Below are 24,305 nucleotides of genomic sequence, written 5' to 3'. Positions count from 1 at the left end.
TGCTGCAAATTTTATTTTTTGCTAAAGTCAAAAGTAGTACGCCCCACCAGGACAGCAAACAGCAACCAGGAATCAGCAATCAGCAAACACCAACAACAGCAACAAGTGCGAGACAAAGTGAAGCGGCAGCAAAAGAGAATCAGCGAAAAGTCGTTAGCTGCGCAGCGACCGCAAAAACTGGAGCAGCAGCAGCAGCAGAAGCAGCATTTGGGTAGATTGATGAGACTGCATAAACAGCAATATGTGTTTGTCTGTGTGTGTGTGTGTGTCTATTTCTTTGTGTTGTGTGGGAAGATCAGAGAGCAGCAAACAGCAGCCCCCAATAGCAGCGCGCAGCGTCGTTTTACATTTAACAGCTACCAACTGGAGCAGGAGCAGCAGCATTAACAGCAACAGCAGCAGCAGCGATGTGACGTTTCCGCTCTCGTCGTGTCTGCTTAGACGCCGCTCAGCTTCGCTCAGCTCTATAAATATGAACCGCCGCTCTACATATATGCTGGCACTTCCGCTCTCCCTCGCCCACACTCGTCGCACCTCACAGCCACATAACATAACATTTACATGACAGCAAAACGGCAGCACGACTGCAACAAACGCCGCACACTTGCCTGCATATATAATAAATGTGTAAAATGGTTGGAAAGCTTGTTAATAATGTTGGTTTTGGTTAACAATGAATTAATAAAAAAAAAAACGAAAAAATTAGCAACCGGCCTCATTAATTACTTTTTTTTTTTTAGTTTTAGTTATGTGATGCATGTTGTATAATTTTCGAGTTTTATTTTTGTTTGAACTACTACACAAATTAAATGCTACGTAGATCCCTAAGAAAACCTTTTGCTATTTATCTCTCATTATAGCATGCTATGCGTTGTCTCTTATATTGAGCAGCTAGAAAACTAAATGATGTAAAAACTTATGCTTTAAGTTTATCTCACTTAACTATGCTCGCTGTTTTGATTGTTTTTTTTTTGTTATTGTTTTTCATCAACTTAAAATATGCATGTTATTCTAAAATAGTTGTGTATGTAGTTGTGTATATTTTTGTATACCTGCTGTTCTGGTACACAGCATGAGAATTTCTTGTATCCTCCGAGAAGAGTGCCCCGCGAGTCAATCAATTAAGGCTGCAAGCAGAAGGATTTTATAGTTATTAAATTAACACAATAATCAATTGCCATTTACCTTATCGTATATTAGTAAATGGAACGTATGAAGCCTAGGTGCGACTGCGACTACGCGAGCCAGCTGCAATACCAGCGCCTACGCCATTGCGACTCTCACCTCTTGCCCCCGGACTGCGTGAGAATTTGCCGCGACGTTCGGTTGAGCTGGCGGCAGAGCGAGAGCGTGAACGTGGCGAATAAGAGCGACGACGTGGGCTACGGGAACGGCGACGTTGTGGTGATCGAGAACGCGAACGACGTCGTCCGCCACCGCCTGCTCCAGCGCCCGTGCCGGCTCCACGACGACTGTCCGCTGTTGCGACGCGTTGGAGACGAGGGTCGTCCATAGCGTGCCATCTTGTACGCGTAGCTCCCTGCCATCTAACATGCGACCATCCATGGCCTCCAGTGCGTCCTCGGCATCGCGTTTGTCGTAGAAGCTGTGAAATGAAAAATGTCATTTTAGTTAAGGTTCAAAAATTGTGGCATATCAAATTTGTTTAATTAAGGCGTGTTGTATTCTCAGTATGTTGGCTAGTAGGGTTTATAGTAGGCAACAGTTGCAAGTGAACACATTTAATCTGGCAGCTAAGCATGCAGCATGATCAATTATGAATTTAATCACACTAAAAAATAGCAAAGCTGCAAATAGTTGTATCTATCGGGTCAAGTGTTGTATTCTCAGTATGTTGGCTAGCATGGGTATGGTAGGCAACAGTTGCAAGTGAACACATTTAATATGGCAGCTAAGTTTGTAGTGTGATCAAATATAAATTCAATCACACTCAAAAATAGCAAAGCTGCAAATAGTTGTATCTATCGGGTCAAGTGTTGTATTCTCAGTATGTTGGCTAGCAGGGTTTATGGTAGGCAACAGTTGCAAGTGAACACATTTAATCTGGCATGACCTTGCGTCTAGTAGATCTACAAATATATGTAAAATCTTACTAATTATATGCAAAGCATGCTAACATAACCTAAACTATATGTACATATAAATGTACACAATTTTGTCCATGAGCAAAGAGAAACCGGTGACATGCCGGCTCCGACTGATAAAATGTACATACATACATAAACATATACACATGTACATATGTATACAATTGTGAAAGTACTTACCGCACAAATGCAAAACCGCGACTTTCACGTGTGTAACGATCGCGTGGTATGTAAATATCGCCCACCTCACCGCAACGTTCAAACACACGTCGCAAATCCTCGGGTGTTGTCCGATATGTGAGATTGTCGACCTGCAGCAATAAATATACATTTAAAATTTGCATATGTATCAGGTTATCTAACCTCAAGAAAAATCTCTTGCCGGCCGCCATTTTGTTTGTCTACGTTGCTGCACTTTAGTACTCATGATTTTCTTACCTTTAACGAAACCATGCCATCAATTCTTGGTGGCGGTCGTGCGCCCAAGCCGGCGGCGTTACTCATTTTCACTGTATTTTCTTCAATTTTTAGACTGTTAACAAACTATAATATTTTCTGCAAGTGAAAAAATTTTCTGCCACCTTTTTTCGCCGCTTACTTTGATAACTGTGACTATTTGTTCGCCTCCACTTTTTCGATAGGTTTTTTTCGATAGCCTGGACCCTGTTGTCTGGCAACGCCGCGCGACAGCTGTTTGCCGTTTTCGTAACAGGAGCCAGATAACTTGTGGTGCATTTGTTTAATTTTAAGAAAAATGAATAAAATAACGCGTGCTTTTATTAGCGTGCTACGGCAGAGCAATACGTCATATAGCAGCGTTGCGCTGCTGGGCCGTCAGCTATCCTACAAGAGCGATATATCACTGGACAAAATTTATCCGAATGCGCGATTGCAATTATACACGCCGCCTCCACCAGTTCGTATACAAATAAGCTACCTATGACATATTCTAAAATTGTGTTTTTACATTTGCATACAGGCCAGCACTGGGGACAAGTTCAATGGCTTTATACCTATGGATAAGTTGGAGGTCACTTACAGTCGCAGCTCTGGACCGGGGGGCCAGCATGTTAATACTGTAAACACCAAAGTAGATGTCCGTTTTAAACTGGCGGAGGCTGAGTGGATACCACAACAGACACGTGAAAAGTTACTTAAGGCTCTTGCTAACAAAGTCACCAAAGAGGGCTACTATTTTATCAAAAGTGACTTGACGCGCTCACAGCAGTTGAATTTGGCGGACGCGCTGGAAAAACTTCGCACAGTTATACGGGCACAAGAGTTTGAGTCGGCTGCTCCCAGCGAAGAGACGCTTGAAAAAGTGCGACGTCGGCAAGAAAAGGCAGCCAGACAACGACTGCAGCTGAAACGGGAACGTGCGCAGGTTAAGGCAGATCGTCAGGCACCCGGAGGCATAGATCTATAGTTACTAAATGCTTTAATTTGTTTACATAAAGCTTGTTTGATCACTTAAAACTATTTGTGTAGCACATCCTCGGCAGCGGGCGTCACAGTAAAACGAGGCACTGGCATATTAATGAAGGTGGTCGGTAGAGGCAGCTTCATCAAGTTTGGATGCGAGGGCATACTATTTAAGCGCGGCCGCTGCAAGGTCAAAAGCAATGTTAATATGAAATTTAAGCTGTGCCTATAAGACTCTTTACCGCTGTTGGTTCTTCTGGATTTAGCCTTTCAGAGGCGGCATTCTTGTATAGCTGCTCCAGACGATGTATAGTGGAGACATTACAATAGGGTTGCTGAGTGGAGAAACTATGGCGTATAGAGCGTGGTGACCAAGTATGTTGATAAGCGTGCTCATCAAGCTGCCGCAAGAAATCATCATGCATATCCTGTGGCTGCTCCTTAGCCAAGTTGGCCAGCAATTGATCTATGATAGCTGCATCGCCACGCGACAGCTTTATGTCATGTTTCCAAAACTGTCTATTGCTGCGTCCAATAACCGGCGCAATCTGTTTAACCTTGAGCACCAGTATTCCCATCATATAAATGAAGAGCACGTTGGATAGCGTCAGGCACATGCTAATGCCGCCTAGCACGGCCAGCTCCGTGGCCTGATTGTCTGAGTATTTACGCGACTTGACCACATCTACATAAAGTGAATCGTCGTGCTCAAACAGCTTGTATATGCAAGCAAGTGCCCAAAGCAAACCCGAGTTGACTGCAGGTGGCAACAAAGACGCCGAGATAGCCACACCTACCAGTGAGCCTATGTTGCCACCCAGTATGCCAATAGCAGCCGCCGCGCCAGACGGTATAGCCGTAAACAGACCCACCACCAATGAGTGCACATCGCAACGTGATAGCATCTCCTCCGTAAGCCCCTCGCCTATGCCGTACTTCTTGTCCGTAGTGCAGACCACCAAGCCAAAGAGGAAACCAACCAAGGTGGCCATTAAAATGCCTATCAGTTCATTGCGCATACCCAAACGACGTAAAGAACGCTCCTGAATGACTGTACCAAATATAGCAGCTATATTGGGACCCATCAACGGCGAAATCAGCATGCTGGAGGCCAGAAATATGGTGCTATTCTCTACCAGGCCAAAGGAAGCTAAAATGCTGCAAATCAAGACAGTTTAATATATATGCTTATGTAGGTTTAGTTGCTTACGCTGCTGACACAAGCAGTATGCAAAAGTCAAATGTGATGGCCGCGTCCTGACGCACGTCCCGGACAATTTGCGTCACATTTAAACGTGAGCGCACGGAGTTCATGAAGCGATTCCATCCGCTATGCTTGTGTGCATTATTATTGATTCTATGAAAAAGTATAATGTTCAAAGTAATGCGAGTAGCTTGAGTGACAACCAAACCTCAAAGAGAGAAATATTAAATTGATTTCAATTTAATATATTGATAGTAAACACAATAGGATGTCATGAATATAACATGTACAATGTATATGTTCTTGTGTTGTTGTTAAATGTACGTACTATGTACACTCTAACTGTAAATTTGTTATCTGCGAAAAATCTACACAAAACTTACGCGCCGCTGCATTTGTCAATGGGTTTCTTTCCGGCTTCCTTGCTATTGGTGGCAAATGATGTGGAGGCAATGCAATTCGTGACGGAGACTGTGGATCCCTCGCGATCACCAATCCCAAACTGCTGCAGTGCCTCAGATAAATTCTCATATAGCTCATCAAACTCCAAGCTGAAGGTTATTTGATAGGCATTGCCCTCCAAGTTACGCAGCCACATGGCATTGTTGATATTAAATTTGTGCAAAATCTGACGCAGCACTTCCTCCATGGCGGTGTCCAGTGGCGTACCATTTAGCTCCACATGCTCAACAACATCTGCCAGCTGTGTTGCTGGACGTTTTACAACAGTTGACTCATTAGCTGGGCTAATTCTTAGAGTACAGGGCTCCGCTTGTTTTGTTTTTGTTGTTGCTTCTCGTTCTCTTTGTTGCCGCTTCTTCAGCTTTAGCCGCTGCTCCTCTGCAGTAGTGGGTATTTGTATGGTAAAGAGCACAGCAGCCGCTTCCAACATTGTAATTTTAATTGTAATTAATTTGTTAATCAGTTATAATATAATTTACATAAGCACATATAGTTATTAATTATTACGCATTCAATGTTGACAATAAATACTAATCTAGTTTTTGCACACAGATTCCGGACTAAGCGGGACGCTAACCGACCGCACCGATCGTATTTCGAAACTGCAATATGTTTTGCAGTTGCACATTGTTTAAGTACTGCTGATAATCCAATAAATATTTTAAATACAGGTGGCGCTCGCTTGTGTTAACTAATTTCGTCGAGTGGGAGCTTTAACTAGCGTAGAATTTTGATTTCTTAAAAAAATGTGTGTATTAAGAAGTTAAGATTTTATTTATTAAGCGTTTGCTTAAATAAGATTCGTATTTTAATAACGCTTCTCTATTGCCGTAATCAATTGTTTGAAAAAAGTTTAAATTTAGCGCTCAGATAACATTATTATTTTGTTTTTCAGCCCTCGTTCATGTTGCCTCTGTTTCTGTTGGCTCACTGTTACTGTTAATGGTTAAGAGAAAAAGCAATAACATAACAGTTGGCTCAAAATATTCAAATCTTGGCGGTTTGTACACATGTTTAAAATTGGATTTATTTACAATATTTATAGTTGATTGCCACATACATAGATTCACTATTTAAATATAATGTTAGCTTAACTACAACTAAGCCTCTAGACTGACGTTCATAAGCTCTTCACTTATTTTAGCGCTATTTTTGATGGGTTTAATGTTGCCCAAGGCATTCGTGTCCTGTGTTAGAGCAGGCGGTGGCAATGTGAAGCCACTTGGACCACCTAATTTTAATGCCCCACGCACTAAGGGTGCTGCTGTTGTTGTCGTTGTCGTTGATGTTGCAGAAGCATTGTTAGCCATTTTGTATAACATTTTCAGTTGCTGCATTGCATCCATTTGTGGTTTGGTGGGTGCTGCAACTTTAGCTATTTGTTTAATACGAGGCTTTGATTTGACTTTTCCAGCCTGTGGCTGCATGCCACTTGACCAAGTTTCCAGCCAACTTGCCGCATTGCGTTCAGTGGTGCTCAAGAACTGTTGCTTGCGTATTTGTTCTTGCAGATCAGTGGCGCTTACTTGACGCTTGTTAAACGATGGATCATCCTTGCTGGCCTCGCCCAAGGGACGTGTTTCCTTCTGTGGTCCCAGCTCAAGCATAACTTGGAAGTCAGCATGATCGCCTAGACGAAAGCCAAAGCCAACACGCGAATCGGTGCCTAAAAAAAAACACATGAATATTGGCTATTTAGATAATGAATAAGTTTATTAGACTTACCTTTTTTAATAGGTGGTATATTAGAGTAAACCAAAGATAGAAACGATTGTAGTTCCTGTGGCACGACAAAGCTTTCAACATTGTGCGCTGTAGAAAATAAATGTGAAGAGCATTAGTTTATTAAATGAGTAGGAAGTTGCGAAAATTAAAGATCACAATTATGCCTAATACATAAAACAATTTCATTTATGGTGCCAAGATCATTTTTATGGACTTTAATTTGTAAAGAATATCATATCGTTAGTCTGAGTAGATTTAAAGTATGAAATGAAGGTCGCCTTTTGAAGAGATCGCAAGGCTTTTAAAGTGTTTAGATGACTAAGCTGAACTGACCTATCTAACTAAAAGTAATTTGATCTAAAACTTAAAGCGTTATATGCATATGTGATTTAACAGCGTGAGCTACGATCTCAGAAAAAACAACTTGCCAGCCATCATCTAGCCACAACAAACGCGTTGTAGACGACGACGACGACCTTGACACAAAGACCGGCAACAGCTTGAGAGATTGAAATGCGCGTGTTTTATTTTTGTGCTTTTTGGTATTTTGGTGGCCCGGCTATGGTCTGACTTGGTTTGGTCAGTTGCAAAGTCTAGAGTCTAGTATATGCACACCCAGATGTTGACAAACCGGTTATAGTAGCACTAATGTTTGTTTTTTAAATTTAATTTTGGTAGAGACACAACTTACAGTGGAGCAGACAAAGCAGCAACCAAAGGCAAACAGTGCCTGGATATTGTTTTGGCCAAAACATGATTGTTAGTTGAACAACTTGTTGCTTGCATTTAGCTCAGCTGTACAGAAGAAATAACACAGAAAAAACAAGCACGATTACAACATTGTTAAAACTGTTGCAGAATTTGCGCAACTCTTGCTTCAATAATTTTGGCTCAAAGGTTTACAGTGCGTATGCGTCATAAGTTCAAGTATTTCAAATATGCGGCGCGGCGCTATGAAAACAGAAAATATAAAAAATAAATAAAAACTGTAAAATAACAACAACGACGACGACAGCACAAACTGTTTGGAAATCACTCTCACTTTTGTTCAATGCGCATTTGTTGTTGCTTTAAGGTTTTGCCACTGCCAACGTCAATGAGCTCCACCAGCATATTGTTGTTGTTATTTTAGTCTTTTGTTTGTATTATAGTATTTGATTTTGCGGCCTTGTTTTGTTTTATTTAAATGCTAGCTTGATTTTGTTGATTGTTTGGTAACGTTTATAGCACAAATTGTTGTTTTTGTTTTATAGCTGTAAATGATTTAAATGCTGTAACTTGATAAATGTTTATTAAAGTTGCGCATGCGCGTAAATTCAATTTACACCTTTGCATTTATTTGTTGCTAATAAGTCTGCGCGCGCCGAATTTGTAAAAAATGAAAGCGTTTACTTTTGCCAAGTGTGTAAAGTATTTAACAAATTTTACTTTGCGTTGTAACAATTTCTTTTTTAATTGTTTAATTTTTAGCCAAAAACCTAAGCACTCAGCACTTGCCATACAAATGGCATAATTATCAAAGAAACGTAGCTTACATTTGATTTAATTTATAATTTAACAGTTTCGTTTTTAAGCGCACATTTTTTGTTTGTCGCTATGGTCGTTGTTAAAGTGAAACGCCCGCACTTGGACAACCTGCACGTTGTGTGTCTGCGTCGCAACTGAAATGGAGAGTGGAAGCCAACAACTTAAACTTGCAACACAAAACGCGCGTCATAAACTTCAAGCTGGGCTGGGCGTTGTGCTCACATCACGTAATATTGTTGTTGTCTTAATGCTCTCTGAGTTAGGTTTCGCTCCATTAGTGTCAGCGATACAAAAATTGGCGCACTTGTTTGGCCTAAAGCTGAAGCTGAGGCTGAGGCTGAAACTGCGGTTGCTCATCAGCTGGCGTCGGAGTTTTGGCATTTTTTGCGAAATTGTTTAGTCGGCAAGCTGAGACAACAATGTGAAAGGTTGTGACACCAATTACAGCTTGTTATTATTATGTTTACCTTAAATTGAATCATCATGCAAATTTACAAAAGAGATTTAAAGAGTGAAATCCTTTTCCTTGTCTTTAAAATACAGCGAAAGTTTGCTTTTAATTTCAGCAAATATATTTTACATATAGTTCTTCACCGAATGCTTAGCATAAATTTAACTTTATTTTAGTAAAAATTTGCATAACTCCAAGGAGCAATAATTTGCAATCGTTTTGAATGCCTCACTAAATACTTGAGCTGTTTGACATTTTTTTATGCCAGCATTTTGTTTAATTACCCAAGCGAAAGACACTTGTTCAAAAACTTATGCAACAAGCAAACAAACTAACTATGACTAGAAAATGTTCGCCGTGCATTGGACCGAAGCTAACCGCCGCTAAGTTGAGTACTTGGCAGTTTGACAAGCGGTCAATGCTTTAGGTGCAAATAGTCATTTAGCTTAAGCTACAACTTTGGCTATAATTGCCAGTGGGCTGGGCCTTTATTATTGTTTATTTTCGCAACGATGAGGAACGGGGTGAAGAGTTTTTCAAAGTGTTGACAATTTTACTGCTGGTTGAATATAAACTTTTATACGCTGTAGGCCTCTAAAGCGGTTACCCATGTAGATGTTGACTTGATTGAGTATACGACCCGAATGAGCTACAAAAGCTGGAGTACAGTGTTATAAATCTAATATTATTTAAAATCGTTGATGTCTTCAAGAATTTTCAGTTTACTAAATAAATAGCCTCCACGACTATTTGCAAAATGAACCTCATTAATTTAAGATTTCATTTCCAACTTCAAAAAAAATTTACCCACAGCTCAAAAGCATACTACAACTTCTTAGCTTGGCATCAGCTACACAACAGATGGCGCTGATGGCTTTGTTCATCGTTCACCCATTTTCCATACACAAAGCATGTTTATTCAAGTAATATATGCAACTAAATAAAAAATGTTTAATGTTTTTTTTCGTTTTATTGTTTTTATTCGTTTGCTCTTTGTTGCTCATGCATACACTAAATTTCTCAATAACAAATTAAACAACTAAAGCTCTCTATTTTTCTATGCGCACATTCAACATTTATGTATGTGTGTGTTGCTTAAAATAAACAAAAACAAATGAAATTCGCTATGAAACCAAATAGTAATGTTGTTCTTAATTTGTAAACTATAAATTATATAATAATATCCTTTCTTATTATGCGCACATACATATAAACACTTGTTTTTTTTTCACAGTTCAGCGACGTATTTTTTTTTATAAATTTAAGAATAACATTTATATGATTAAAGTTTGTGTTTTTTTTTTCTGATACATTAGACTACGCACTACACTAACAATGATGTGTAAAAATAAATGTGTGGTTTCTTTTTGCACTTCGAAATACGCTTAATACACGTTTAGCTTAGTTTTTAAAATTATATAAATGTATATGTATAGCTTTATAGCATACTCAGAGTATGCTGGTAGTTGTTTCAAAATTCTTTTGTTGCTGCTTGGTATGTATTTTTAAATTATTATGTTTGGCTTTTAGTTTCATACTGTTGTTGATAGTATCATATCATATTATCTCATAAGTGTCGAATGTTAAACATTGTTCTTTCTCTAGGTAACGAGGTAAAGTGCGCCATATTTTCAAATCGACACACAGTCAACTTCTTTCAACTATCCCTGGGGGGAGGGGGCCTTCTATCAATGCCACGCGAACAGCGTATGCGAGAGCAGCAAATAACCCGTGGTCACCACAATGCTGCCAATCATTATGGGGAAACCCACTCTGCAATAAAGAAAGAGTTTTTAGAATAAGCAGAGCCGTCAAAATAAATTCCATAAATGTATGTTGCTGATTAAAATATAAGTTGAACTTTGAGTAAATTAATTTAATTTCAAGTGCTTAGCTTATAAAGACATGACTTACTTGAAGAATTCTAGGAATGTAAATTTATAGCCATGCTGCTCAGCAACTCCAGCGCAGACTACATTAGCCGAGGCGCCAATTAGCGTGCCATTGCCTATAATTAAAACATAGTAAAAATATCTGCAAGAATATAAAGAAAGTTTGCTATGGACTTACCGCCCAAGCAGGCGCCTAAGGCAAGTGCCCAGACCAGCGGCTGTAACGGTAAATTCAAAGTGCTATTCTGTGCCAATGAAATGGTAATCTTAACCATCATTGTTGTCAGCGGTATGTTGTCCACAAAGGCAGAAGCCACCGCAGATACCTGCAAGCCATTACATATTATTTATTGAGCTTACGTGCTGAACTCAACTTACCCAAAGTATAATTAGTAATGGCCACCATTAGGCGATGCTGTTCACCCACACCCAATATAATGCCCTCTGTCATGTTGCCAATCCACTCGATTAGGCCAAGTTCTGTGAGCGCCTCCATGAGTATAAACAGCGCTGCAAAGAACAGCAGCGTAGACCACTCGACGCGTGCAAGTATCGCCTCCAGATCCTCTATATCGGCTAATATAATCAAGAATATAGCGCCAAGCAGCGCTGTCCAGCCTAGAGAGAGTCTTTGTAGCTCCGGCACGGAGTGCAAAAAGAACAAACTGATGACAAATAATAGAGCAGCGCTGCATTTGACCAAAAGCTGTTTGTTGCGTATGGGATACTGAGGAATAATAAATTAATTAAATTGCATAAAATATTAATTGAGTTGTTGTTGTTGTACCTTTGCTTGCAAATTAGCCAACGTTTGTTGATAATTGGGTGCGGGCTCTATTAACCGCAGTCATGCGTTTTTTGAGGCTACGCTTCAAGCGATTCACTTTCTTCATTAGCGTTTGACGCACTAGCTCTTCATCCTTGGAGTAGGCAGACAAGCTGGCGGCCGCACGCTTCCACACATGAATCTCATGACGCAGCTCCTCGACCTCCGGCGAGTCCTTGAACTGCAAATCGCTAATGTTGCGAAACTTGTAGCGCAGCTGCAAATAAGTTTGCACCATCACCAGCAGCACTCCGGGCAGCATATGTAGGGTAAACACAGCAAAATTGACGCCCTAAAAATTTATAAATAATTATTCAGTAATTTGTTAAATGCCAACAAAGCTAACATATCAATTATTAATCATATGATTTGTTTGAGGTTCTTTAAAGTTTAACGACATAGAAACTTAAGTTAATTTAAATTTATTTTATATTCCAATAAATATTGTTAAGAGTTAACTTAGTATTATAAAGAAATGAATTTACTTACATTTTTAGAAATATAACTATTGGAGGCAATAATCACATTGGGCGGATCACCCACTGGGGTTAGGGCGCCGCCAATATTCGAATAGATCACCATGCACATGAGTATGGGCACAGGATTAAGCGACATAACCTCGCAGAGTCTTATTGTCACCGGCGTCATCAGCAGCACTGTGGTTACATTGTCGAGAAACGATGAGAGCACCGCTGTGAACAGACACAGACAATTGATGAGCGGCCAGACATGTCCGTTGGTTATCTTGTAGGCATACACAGCCAGATAGTCAAAGACGCCCGTTTCGGAGAGTATGGCCACCAGGATCATCATGCCAAAGAGCAGCAGCAGCGTTTCCACATCGATCCAACTCATTATGGTGGACATGGAGGGACGCGAATTGAGCGCAGCTAGAATGCCCACCGATAGAGTTGAAGCTATAATTGCAGCAAATGTGCGATTGACTATTTCCCAAATAATCATTATATAAAGCCCGCAGAGCACTGCAGCCGCATAGAGTACGCCATGTTGCTTATAGATGGGCGACTCATCCACATTCAGCTGCAGCGGCAGTTCGCCATCAATGCTGCTCGTCAGCTCAAATTGCAGGCGCGTGCTATTGGCCTGAGCCAGCCAGTTGGCATCACTGGCTGTAAGCTCAAAGGTGCGCGACTTTTTAGTATCCTTGGTGGCATCGATAAGCTCCGGATAGACCACATCCAGCTGCCACAGCTGACTGGCGTTCTCAACATAGATCTCCTGGCCATTGCCATCGTAGTAACTGCGTGTGACCAGCACCTGGAGCACAGGCAGCGGCACGCTATCATTAAGCTTCAGATCATTCTCCTGCAGGCGAAAGGGTCCACGTAGTCCCAGCCCAATGCGCTCCAGTGTGGACGTGGTAATTGGAAATACTAAAAGTGGAGTAGAATTCGATTCCATTTCCATTATAGAGTAAATTCTTATAATTTAAACGGTTTACTCACCTCGCGTGGAGCCATTTTTAGGAACACTCAGCAGACTTAGCTGATCCACATGTTCGGTGTTGGACATAAGAAAAGCTGTGAAGACGCCCCAGACCACCAGCAATATGGTTATCTTGAACCAGATAAGATACTTTTTAAGCTGCAAATAAGCATGAAATTGGCAATTAGATATGGTTTAGTTATATTTTTGGCAACTACTCACATTATTCTTGCAATAGACATCGACCTCGTCTTGCTGATCATCGTTATTGTTCTCCAGATCCCTAGGGGAGTATCACAGAAAACTGGTTGCACTAATTACGTAACTGACAATTGAAATGCACAGAACTACGAACCTGCCATCGAGCACATGCACCTGGCCCGTCTCGTTGGTCACATTGATGCCAATCTGTGTAAAAATGCGAGCGCTCTCCTTATGCCCATTGCGCTCCTGCTCTGCAATGGCATCCTCCGTGGGCAAAGGCTCCACGTCTGCATTGACAAAAGATTTAAAAATATATTGCATTAATATCAGCAACTGTTTGCGCTCTACCATGCTGTGGAATAGTCAAATATTTGTGCTTGAATTTGCCCATCGACTGTGCTCTCAGCACAAATTCTGAACTGCAACTGTCACGTTCATGCCCAACGGCTTTGCCTTGGTCAACAGAACACAATGTAATTTATTAAGTGCCAGTCTATAAATATACACCGAACATAAAAACGGCAACTATCAATTGAACAGCTAAACAAGCAGAAAAATTTTCCACACGGATACAATAGTTGTAATGCTTTACGGAAGTTGCAAAGGTCGTGTTGGCATTAGCATAAAATGCGAAAAACCAAATATAGTACTACAACCATTAAACAATTTAAAGTGATAAACATTTGGCATGCAAATTGTTGCTGTATAAACTTGAGCCTCTCTGGCCGGCCAGTGCTCAATGTCAATGCTAACGTAAAACGGCAATAAAACAATAATTGCAGTCGTAAAAAATGTAAGTTACAGCAGCAACAAACAAAACATTTAGAAATAAAATATAAAATTACGTTATAGCAAAGATTATACTGAAACCCAAAATACTCTAAGCCTTGAGTTGTTTATTGGGAATATTTTTTATGAGAAGGTGGCTCTGCTCTTAAAAATGTTAGAACAGCAAATTTAATTATACACTTTTCAGCATATTTACATTTTGAGCATAAGCTATATTTATAGCTGTGTAAAAATTAATAATAATAAATACTACATTCTTCAAAATTGTATGTAGTTTTCTGATTAAAAATGTTAGTAGTAACCTAAGCCCAACTAAAAATTGTTATAGTTTGCTATACATATATTGCGTATACGCTCGCTCTCTCGCACTTTCTCACTGCAAAATTCTTAAAGCCCCTATATAACTCAAATTGGATTGAAAGTGGCTTTGCAATCATATGCCCAAATACACTTCAAATGTGCCCCATATGTGCTATTCATACTTAAACAAATTCTTAATACTCTCAGCCACAGACTTACACCCACCAAACACACACACGCACACGCACACAGTCAAACATTTGTTACGCACACATAAAAGCAACCGCAAAAGTTGTGCGTATTTCTTTTCTTCGAATTGCCGAGAACAGCGGCAGCCTTGCAGACCCTGCTGAAACCGAATATAAAAAGAAAAAAAAATAATGAATATATTGTTACTTACCGCCATGTAAACGCTCGTGCTCCTGCTGAAATGATGCTAGGCTGGGATCCTGTCGTATGCGCTCGGGCAGCGTACGCCAGACTTGTAAGGCACCTTCTGTTACTTCGCTGCTTGTGGTGTGACGCGTTTTGTGGCACGTTGGGGAGTCGTGGAGGGAAGAGCAGAAAAAGATTTCATAAGATTACTTCAACTTAATACATATGCCTGCGTATAAAATACACAAAAATTTCAGGTGGTGTAGGCGTGGCAACTTCATTGATTTTACGCAACGTGCAACAATTTGTAAATTTGTTTTTCTTGAAATGTTTGAAAATACAAAGCGAATGCTTTGGCTTTTAAATCGCTCATGGCTTATGCTATACGAAGTGGAAATTCAATTGTGGCAAAGTTCTTAACAAAAAGGGTTAAGCGGCTAAACTAAAACATTTAAAACGGCATTAGGCATTGGGCAGTGCAGGCACAAAGAGCTTAAGAGCTTTAGCAAGACTTAGCAGCTAGGCATATATAATATATAATATTATATATATATAATATTTGTATATATAATTCGAATATTCTAATATTTAGTACAAGTGCAGACTAATTGCTCTTACGGCTAATTTAGCTGAGGGAGACAAAGCTTCAATCTGAAGCAATTCAAATGCAAATTTTGTTTGCAGCTGCTACCGACAAGTACCTGGCACAAGAGCCTTTCATTTAGACACACTTGCCACTTAATTAAGACTCGCTTTAAGGTCACAGAGCTTACCTCAGCTGCTAAACTGTCGTCAATTTCAATTTCAATTCGAATGAATCTTTTGCATGCAATTAGACAGCTGAGACAACTTTATGCTAGTGGCAGCATTTAAATCACGTGCTTGGAGCTATATACCTGGTCTCTCTATAGTATAAATGCAATTTATGCAGTCAAGCCAATTGCTCGCAAATCTTAATTTAGTTTAGCTTTTGCACTTAGTCTTGAAAAGCAAAGCGAGAGCTGTCGGCTCTGACTACGTTTACGCCCACTACACAAATGAAATAAGTCATAAATTATATTTAGTTAAATTTAGCTCTCGACACAACACTAAAAACAAAAACAAAAACAAACCGACAAAGTAACGCTGACACTGATTTTATGAAGCAATCATAATTCTGGATATGCATGTAGACATGAACTTGCTAAATTGCTCATCAGCTTGGTGTGTTTATTGGCTTGATCTAGTCAAATTGTATTGCACTTGGCAAAGGCAAAGGATACATTGATTAGTTCTTAAGTGCTCAGAACTTAAGCTGCAGTTGCTCAGATCTCAAGCTTAGACAGCAGCAGCGCTCCCAGCTCAAATATATTGCGCTAACAATAACTAAACAATTCGCTTTGTATAAGAGGGAGCATTAAAGTTTTTTGAACAAATAAATGCAGTACAATAGCTCATAAATTATATATAATAAAATTAAAAATTATAATTTAGCATATACTGTAGCTTGAGAACTTTAAACAAATATTTTAAGTTTAGCTTTAAATTATGCAATTTTTCTATGCTTAGTCATCTCGTAAGCAGACTGAAACAATAGTTATCAAGTCTTTTATCATATTTAAGCACATGCAATTTTCACATTTTCTTTATCCATTATCTACGTATCGCGTATTCTCACATTCAACAGAATTTAAGCAGCACTGATTTTATTTTGATTGTGATGCGCTCGCTTTGGCTTTGGATTAGCTTTTGTCATGGCTAAAAAGCGAATGAGCAACAACAATAACAAAAGCTAGTCAAGTTTAATCAGAGCTGAAGCAAATTTTCTGCTTGACTGCAATTTTGAGGGGCAGGCAATACCAAAATGTGTAATAACAAATTTTGCAATATGATGTGACAGCTTAGACATTGTGGGGGGCACATACTCATCCTCATATGAGTGATCCTCGGAGCTGTTGTTGTAATTATATGACATCTTGTTTATTACGTAATTTTTTCACATTTGCACTTAATAACAAACAACAAAAGTATTAATTCATTTAATTTATCAAACACTTATTCGCCGACTATGTAATGTAGTCTGTAAGCTTTTTTCAATATTTTTGTCGCGTGCCCTTTTGAATGGCTCTTTGAGTTGAGTGTGCTTATTGCTGGATTGCCCTCGCTTTACTAACTAGCATGCACAGTTTTTTACCCTATTTTGTAGGTTTTTTAGAATGCGCTACGAAAAACTCGCGTCGCAGTCGCAGTCACTGCCGCAGTCGCAGTAGCGCTGCAAATAAACATGAATAATAACAATAACAATAAAAAATAAAAGTACACACAAAAAATTTCCTGATCTACACAGTCTTTCTTCTTTTTTTTTGCGCCAGTTAGCTCTCGCTATCTACGCTTTGCTCATTATTCGTATTTATGCGTTCTCTTGCAATTGCATTGGGGCTGCCTTTGATCTGAGCTGTCAGTCAAGCTCGCCCGCTCTCCCTCTCTCATGCTTTCGCTCTCTCACTGAGCATGGCTTTCGGTTAAGCCCAGCGTCTGCAACTGTTTTATCTCTTATCTGTCGTTGTTGTTGGTGTTTACTTTTCATTTTCGCTGTCATGTGCTTCTGGCGTTGGTTTATTTGCACTTCTTTTAATTACACTTGATTTATCATATTTGACAGTTATTGTGCGCTCTAAGCTAGTCAGCTGATCTTATTAGTTGAACTAATCAAATGTAGTTCAACTGTAGCAAATATTTTATTAGAATAATAAAAATAAAATCAAAAATAAGTAAAGTATTACTTGGCATAAAGTTCAATTCGTTATAGTTAATAACAAACCAACAAAGTTTAACTATTAACCATAAAAATTTATATTCAAATATTTTTTAAGCTATGCCTCTATATAAATAATGTTAAGACTTAACTTTCATGTGCTTGTCTGTTGTGTAATTCAAACAAAACCAACTGCTGACGTCACAGGCGCGCGTAATTTGAAACGCTTTTGCATTTTGTAAACAAACTTGGAAGGTGACAATATCAATTAAATGTAATCCAACACCGGCAACGGAATGGCAAAAGTCTTGGCGCATAGAATATGTAGAGTCAAGTTTATAATATCTTAAGTTGGTCAAGTGTTTGCAAAGTGTGCTGCGCATTAAAGTCGAAAAAAACGCAATTTAATTGAAGTAAAGCGAAAGCGAATCTCACATTACAATACAAATCACATGACCGGCCATGGAAATGGGTTTATTCCGCTTGTAATAGGACAGATCATATGCTTGACTAGCTGCATTGACAAGCATGATAAAAGATAAATATGCAAGTGGATAAAGAGTAAAGAGGGCAGGGCGGCGGGCGTTTAGTAATGCGTACGCGCTTTATTGTTGTAGAATTACAATTATTATAGTTAAATATTTACTTAGCTTACAGCTATTAACTACTCTGATGGTAGCCGCAAGCTATTTCAAGATTTCATTATACGTCAGCTGGCAGTTAATAAAACGAATGGGAAAGTTTTTTCATATGATTAAACTGTGGAGTGAAGCTGAGTTCTTTGTCTAATTTGCAGTGCCCACAATCATTGTCAAAAGTCATGCAAATTACTTGAAACTTTTTGTGGGTTTAAGGTCACACGCAATGCTCATGTCATTTGTTTAAATTAAGTAATCGCATTCTTATTTAAGTGTAGTACATAAAATGTATAAAAGCTACTTTTAGACATGCAACAACAGTGAGAACACGAGTCCAGAATATTATACATATATTAATATAGGTCATTGTGCGCGTTCAACATTTGATGAGAAAATTACGGGCCCAAAATATTACCTTACCTACGTAAGAAATAAAAAATAGAATTAGATTCAATGACTGGTATGAGTATATACCTATATATGTATGTATGTGTGATGTGGATGCCACATAGTAAGTGCTTGTGGCGCTTTCAATGCGACACGCTTCATTAATTTTTCACTATGCGCATTGAAGACAAATTGAAAGACTTTGTACTGTGTGTGTGGGCGTGAGTGTGAAGAGTAGAGAGGCGAGTGCATTAAACTGACATTAAATGCTATTTTTAAATAAGCCTAAGTGACAATAGCACAGGGCTTGATTAACATGTTAAAAAGCTTGACAATTGCAAAAAAATACAAACAAATACTTTGTTTACTAGCTGTTAATTAAATTGCATACGTTGCGCTTAGTCTAAACAATATTTGTAGTTGGCTCAGACAACAGTCTAAGCGGATTGTGGCTCATAGAAAATTTATAACATAATTGTGGTTTCTTGAGTTGGGTTAAACTTAAGCCAAGTGAGTTGGCAAGTATGGGAAATTTTCAGAACTGCATAGTCATTAGTAATGCAAATTTCATAGCATACTTTGTGGCGTCTCAGCTAAAAGTTTTAATAAACGCTTTGAACTAAAGCTAAAGTTTAATAAACAGACATTAATTATATTTTGGCATGCACATTTTTTAGTCAAATATTGCTGCCTACGTCAGCAGCAATTTACTAATTCAAAATCGTTGTTGTTGGCAGGCAACTGTGATAATTAAGCGTAACGTTTATGGCACTTGCCAAACAATGTCGCTTTCAAATGCACACACACACGCTCGCACACACACATAATCACATTTTTAATGTGTTGACAGCCAGCTGGTGTGTGACAATGTAAGAATGGCGCTCACTGTTGTTGACCTTGTCGTTTGAATGAGGTCGTCATCAGCATTAAGCGCTCATGCTGCTGCTGCTTGCCTCGATTGTTGCTGCTGCTGCTGCCTAAATTTACGCAGTGTTGTCAGTTTTTGACCCACATTTGTTAGAGCCTGTTGCCTCGAGGCTCTAATGACTTACTTGCTAAATAAAGCGCAAACTTTAGCGCATGATAAGCCAAATGTTAATTGCGCATACGCCGCGTGTGGAACGGCATTGTCCGCTGCTTAAGCACATAAAATAAATTGAAAAATAATTGGTATATAATACGCTTGCCGCAGGCGCAAAACTTTTTGTTTTGTTGCCAAAATAATTGGAACTTGACTCTGCGCGCTCCTTAGGCGCTTAAATATGTGCTTGATTGTCTCAATAGATTGGGAATTGCCAACGCAACTTGACTTGGCACGTGTCTGCCCCAGCACTTGGCCAACAACTGCCCATGCTTGGGCGCATTGATGGATGCCACTTGATTTGAACTTAAGAGCTTGCGCACACAGCTTGAAGTGAAGCATTACCTGCGCCTTTGAAATTCAATGCCATTGACAGTCATTCAAATGTTTTTATAAATTAAAATCATTATGTACGACAAGCGGAAATTTATTTCATTTTTCATCTTGCCACAGCAGCAGCCACTGCCAATAGTCCCAGACACATGTTGTTGCCATTTACTTGAGGTAAATTAGTTTGGCCACAACACATGTTTATGGTTATGGGAGCACGCTTTATGCTTTGGTCTCCACAGCGACTTGCTCCCACACTTGAGCTACGACAAAGGCACGTGCGCTTGGCTGCCTTTAAGGTATGTCTAAGCACACACACTCACGCATATTTGTATTTGAACATGGCTAAAACAAGCCAGCTAAGTGCACAGAATATGCTGGCGAGTCAAATTGAAGTTTCTGCAAGTTTTTGTTTAGCTTAAGATTTAACTAAGGTCGACTGTAGTTGAGCTGAACTAGAGAAAACAATGTAGTGTCCTGTAAATGGAAAAACACCAGCACATGTTGTGTGGGAGTGCTGGACATAGCAACAACTTACGATGCTTGAGATTGCCTCAAGACAGTTTTAGTTTATTGTACATAAAATATTGTTAAAGCTAAGCGAAGTGACTAAACTTGTATAACTGATAACGCTAGCTACAGTTTTGTGGCTCAGCCTCTTTACATTTAAATTAACAAATATATGAATTAAAATTTTATGCAAGATGCTGTGACTTTGTTGCCCATCGTACGGCTGTGTTTTGTTTTGTCTGCAGGTCGAAACTGAGCTTGACTGTCTTCAGGCCTAGCAAACAAAGCATTGAAGCTACGTGCAAATGTTTGTTTGTATTAAATATTGTATTTGAATCATTATATCAATTGCTCTTATCTGAAGAAAAACCTAATTGTCTATTTGTAGAATAGTTTAATAAAAATGTGGCAATACAATAAAATAATTTTATCTTTTGGAAAACTGTGTGTAGAAAAAAAATAGAAAGAGCTCTGTGGCAGATAAATAAACTAGGAAATTCAAACTCAATACCTGTAAGTCAAATTTTAAAATTGAATATCGTAAGACGGATTATCATATTAAGACAAAATACAATATTTTTGCTTGTATTACGGCAAAGAACTTACCTGGGCTGTGGAAATTTTTCGCTTTGGTTCGATGCCTGGCGTTGCAGGCAAAATTTTCCAACCTTCATGCGCATCTTGAGAGGAAAATTGTTGCGTTTAAGCTGCTGGCGTTCAATATGTGGGCCAATGGCGCTGCTGCTGCTGTTGGTGTTGGTGTTAGTGTTGCTATTGGGGCGCCTCGACTGTAGGCTAATGGATTGCTGGCTGTGACCCAGGCTGACGCCGTTGCCTGGCTTAATGTCAATGCTGTTATTATTCTCAGCGACGTTGGCAACGGCGTCGAAGTGAACTGAAGCGGTCGCAATTTTGTTGTTTATTTTTAGCGCGCACCGTTAATGAATTTGAACAATTTACTCTCGAAGCACTTGATTAAATTGGCTTTAATTAACTCGTCCAGTATACACAATTTGCAAATCACAATAATGTTCAAAATGCTGCGTGTATGTTTAAGCAATTTAAGCCTTTCTCTTGTACATTTTGGCTGCTGTGTTAAAAGTTATTTTTGGTATTTAAAGCACGTTGGCATACACATGAAGTATACGCCGCGTTGGCGTCACTGTCGCTGCTGCTGCTGCTGCTGTAAGGCACGTGCTACGACTGACGCAGCACTATGACAAATGTCTCGACCTTTAGGCCATGGATTAATAAACGCCAACGTCGGCCATATTGCCAAAATAGTGACTGGTCTAACTAACAGACAGCGGGCGGGGACTAAGAGACTTGGAAGCTTGTCAACGACACAGCGTGTAATTTCTTAACAGCACGACACCCGTTGAGCTCACTTGATTAGAAATCAATGAATCAATATATATTTAATGCCCCATCAATGTGCCCAAGAGCGACAAATCACTGAGCACATTACAAATTACTCGCCGCTGAAGAAAGTTTTTCCTTTCGGCTTGTTTTTGGTCACGTCTCAGTATCTGGCTAATGTTTTGGGTATTAATTTCATTTTAATTAGAACTAACATAGTAATTACTAATCAACACTCAATGTGCCAGGCATTGCTTAATTAAAATTCATACATTCCAACTGGAAACGCACACACGTTTCGCTTTGGGGATTTGCTGGACAACGCAGCCAACGCAATCAAGCGCATGAAGCGACCTAAATTGCAAATGCCCATGTGTGGCTCCCTTGATGTTCGTTTTTTTTTATTTTGTAAGCTGACATGCAAATTAACTTGTCAGGGTTGTTAAAAAAATTTCTGGCAATTTTAATGAGTTTGCAATTTGACAAAGGTTGCTGTTGGCCATAAAAATTTTACATACAACGTAGCTAAATATGCATGACTCTGCTGTAATTTGGTTTAAGCGCTGTTAACGTGCTACTTATAAAGTTGCCCGCAGGCAACTCAACAGAAAAAAGTTACTCTTGATTTGTTGGCAAAAGTTTTGCCAAAGTCAAATTGATAGGCATACATTAAATAATACAACAAATTGTTGCGTTTGCAGGAGTTATAAATTTGAAATTATTTAACACGAATTTCGAACAAAATTTTCTGTTGCCTACTTTTATGCGCTGCCCTCATTTTGAATGACAGACAGACAGACATTGCTTAATTATTTCTTAGTGCGTGTCTGTGTTTATTATTTATCGCTGCTTGGCGTGATCCAAGCAAAACAAAAACTTGAGTGAATGTTTTTTTTATTGAACAGTAGGTGTGTTCCCGCATAAAAGAACTTGACATTTGGCTAATTAATAAATTAGCTGCTAAGCTGATTAAATATTTGCTGCATTTTTTGGCAAGACAGCTGAACTGCAGCGCTTGTTTCACATAGAATTATATATAAAGTCAATATATATATAACGAGCTGTTTAATTAAGCAAACAGTTTAAGCAAAACCTATACCTAAGTATACGCTTCAACGCTCAGTCACAATGCACACCAAAGTCTTGCTTATAACTTTCAAACTTCTATTAATTTACTTTTGCTTAATATTTTTTTTAATTTCAGCTTGCAACTTATGGCTACACGCTCGTTTACACAGCCGCAAAACAAAACTCAACACTAAATGCCGCACGTCTGCTTCAAGCGAAAGTTGTAAACTGAATAAATCTGTGTGCCTTTGCCTTGTTGCTAGTCATGTAGGCGAGCTCTGCTTCGACTGTCGACTGCGCAGCTGTTTCTTGTTCACATGCGCTGCATTGAAAGCGTTTCGACAGATTGAATGGCCACACAAAAAGCTTTCAATTTCTATTTCAATAGCTTGTTGAATGTGCCTATTTATTCGCTCTCTCGCTCGCTTGCTCGTTTATATTCCAGCAAGCCCTTTGAGAGCTTTGAGTGCGAAGCAGCTATTGAGCTGCAAACTAATCAGCGTCATTTAGTCATTTTATATGCTTGGTGCAAATTTGCAAATAAACTAAATTAACGAGCTTGCGAATAGTTTGTTGTTGTTGTTTCAACTCAATTAAATACTCAATGCTGTAAGCCAAGCGTTTGCAGTTTGCTTTAAATTCATCTGTTGATTCATAATGTATTAATAAATAGCATAAGCTAAAGCTTAACTGAAGCATTAATATTTATGCAAAATGCTGTCAAATTGAAAGCAAAATAAATATTTATTTTTAGGCACAAGTTGCCGGAGCGTAAACTGCTCTAATTTTGTTCAGCTGAGTTTTGTGAGCAGACAAAAGATAAATTTATAACAATTTGCATGTGTGGGCGGCTGTCTGTATGTGTGTGTTTGTGTGTGCTTGTTTGTGTGGGTGTGTGTTATGTTGACTTTTGTTGTGCGTCTCAATTTTCTCGATTTCTTTGCACTTTCTAACACAATTCACTTCAAGTGTTATTGAATACACAAAAAAATTGAATGCGCTACGAAAATGCGCAAAAATATATGCAGATAGGCATAGGCAAAGTGAAATACAAAAGCCCGGAGGACAACTGATAGCTCGAGAGAGATATATATGACTAGCACTTGACTAGTTGTTTGCCTGGCTGACATTCCTGGCGTATGCGTATTATTAAAACCACGAGCTCAGTGCTCAGTGCCAAGCGATGCTCTTCATATTATTAAGTGTCTTATATTCGCTTGCGCGGTTGCTACGTCTTGAACGACACGCGCTGCTTGGCACTTAAGTCGCGTTTAAGTGGAATTTACGCTCCTTTATTTTGCAATTTTGACATGAAATAATAAAGCTCAAATAGCAGCAGAAGCAGTGGGCGAAGCGTTTAAGTTTAAAATTATAAATAAAATATGAATATATAAATACAAGTGCTATTGCTACTGCTCACTATGCAATAGCAAAATATTTAAATATAGTTTTATTTTTATTAAGCTC

The 24,305-nt window shown here is 39.0% G+C and overlaps 6 protein-coding genes across 6 annotated transcripts in view; 1 reads left to right on the top strand and 5 right to left on the bottom strand.

Annotated features, from left to right (window-relative positions):
- Positions 1-963: 963 nt before the first annotated feature.
- On the bottom strand, positions 964-2,710 carry LOC108607791 (serine/arginine-rich splicing factor 2). The gene is given in 6 exon segments (XM_017998830.2): positions 964-1,127; positions 1,186-1,474; positions 1,476-1,523; positions 1,525-1,606; positions 2,289-2,419; positions 2,547-2,710. Coding segments are annotated over 5 exon segments (582 nt in total). The 5' UTR covers positions 2,613-2,710; the 3' UTR covers positions 964-1,127; positions 1,186-1,219.
- A 75-nt stretch (positions 2,711-2,785) lies between these two features.
- Positions 2,786-3,584, top strand: LOC108607790 (peptidyl-tRNA hydrolase ICT1, mitochondrial). The gene is made up of 2 exons (XM_017998829.2): positions 2,786-3,024; positions 3,088-3,584. Exons 1-2 carry the CDS (start codon positions 2,863-2,865, stop codon positions 3,532-3,534), a joined length of 609 nt encoding a protein of 202 aa, XP_017854318.2. The 5' UTR covers positions 2,786-2,862; the 3' UTR covers positions 3,535-3,584.
- LOC108607787 lies at positions 3,563-5,665 on the bottom strand. The gene is made up of 4 exons (XM_017998827.2): positions 5,118-5,665; positions 4,741-4,887; positions 3,773-4,688; positions 3,563-3,713 (listed from the first exon to the last, which is right to left on the bottom strand). Exons 1-4 carry the CDS (start codon positions 5,624-5,626, stop codon positions 3,585-3,587), a joined length of 1,701 nt encoding a protein of 566 aa, XP_017854316.2. The 5' UTR covers positions 5,627-5,665; the 3' UTR covers positions 3,563-3,584.
- A 566-nt stretch (positions 5,666-6,231) lies between these two features.
- On the bottom strand, positions 6,232-8,493 carry LOC108607789. Its single transcript, XM_017998828.2, has 4 exons — positions 8,457-8,493; positions 7,613-7,716; positions 6,922-7,008; positions 6,232-6,862 (listed from the first exon to the last, which is right to left on the bottom strand). The coding sequence occupies exons 2-4, from the start codon at positions 7,674-7,676 to the stop codon at positions 6,297-6,299; spliced, it is 717 nt and encodes a 238-aa protein (XP_017854317.1). The 5' UTR covers positions 7,677-7,716; positions 8,457-8,493; the 3' UTR covers positions 6,232-6,296.
- Positions 8,494-10,201: 1,708 nt separating this feature from the next.
- LOC108607792 (P protein) lies at positions 10,202-21,345 on the bottom strand. The gene is given in 13 exon segments (XM_033294985.1): positions 10,202-10,672; positions 10,814-10,907; positions 10,970-11,117; positions 11,170-11,184; positions 11,186-11,518; positions 11,579-11,629; positions 11,631-11,909; positions 12,107-13,011; positions 13,084-13,222; positions 13,286-13,346; positions 13,419-13,554; positions 14,757-14,863; positions 21,018-21,345. Coding segments are annotated over 13 exon segments (2,427 nt in total). The 5' UTR covers positions 21,092-21,345; the 3' UTR covers positions 10,202-10,587.
- A 1,756-nt stretch (positions 21,346-23,101) lies between these two features.
- The window catches only part of LOC108606190 (F-box/LRR-repeat protein 15), a 7,189-nt gene continuing 5,985 nt past the window's right edge, over positions 23,102-24,305 (bottom strand). The window contains exon 3 of the mRNA XM_017996050.2: positions 23,102-23,160. Within this exon, the coding sequence (XP_017851539.2) occupies positions 23,102-23,160 (59 nt within the window). The remainder of the gene's footprint in view (positions 23,161-24,305) is intronic.

This window comes from Drosophila busckii, chromosome 2L (genome assembly GCF_011750605.1).
Source record: "Drosophila busckii strain San Diego stock center, stock number 13000-0081.31 chromosome 2L, ASM1175060v1, whole genome shotgun sequence".
Taxonomy (NCBI): Eukaryota; Metazoa; Arthropoda; class Insecta; order Diptera; family Drosophilidae; genus Drosophila; species Drosophila busckii.
The sequence above is the reverse complement of the archived record's forward strand: the minus strand, read 5'-3'. Positions and strand labels throughout refer to the sequence as shown.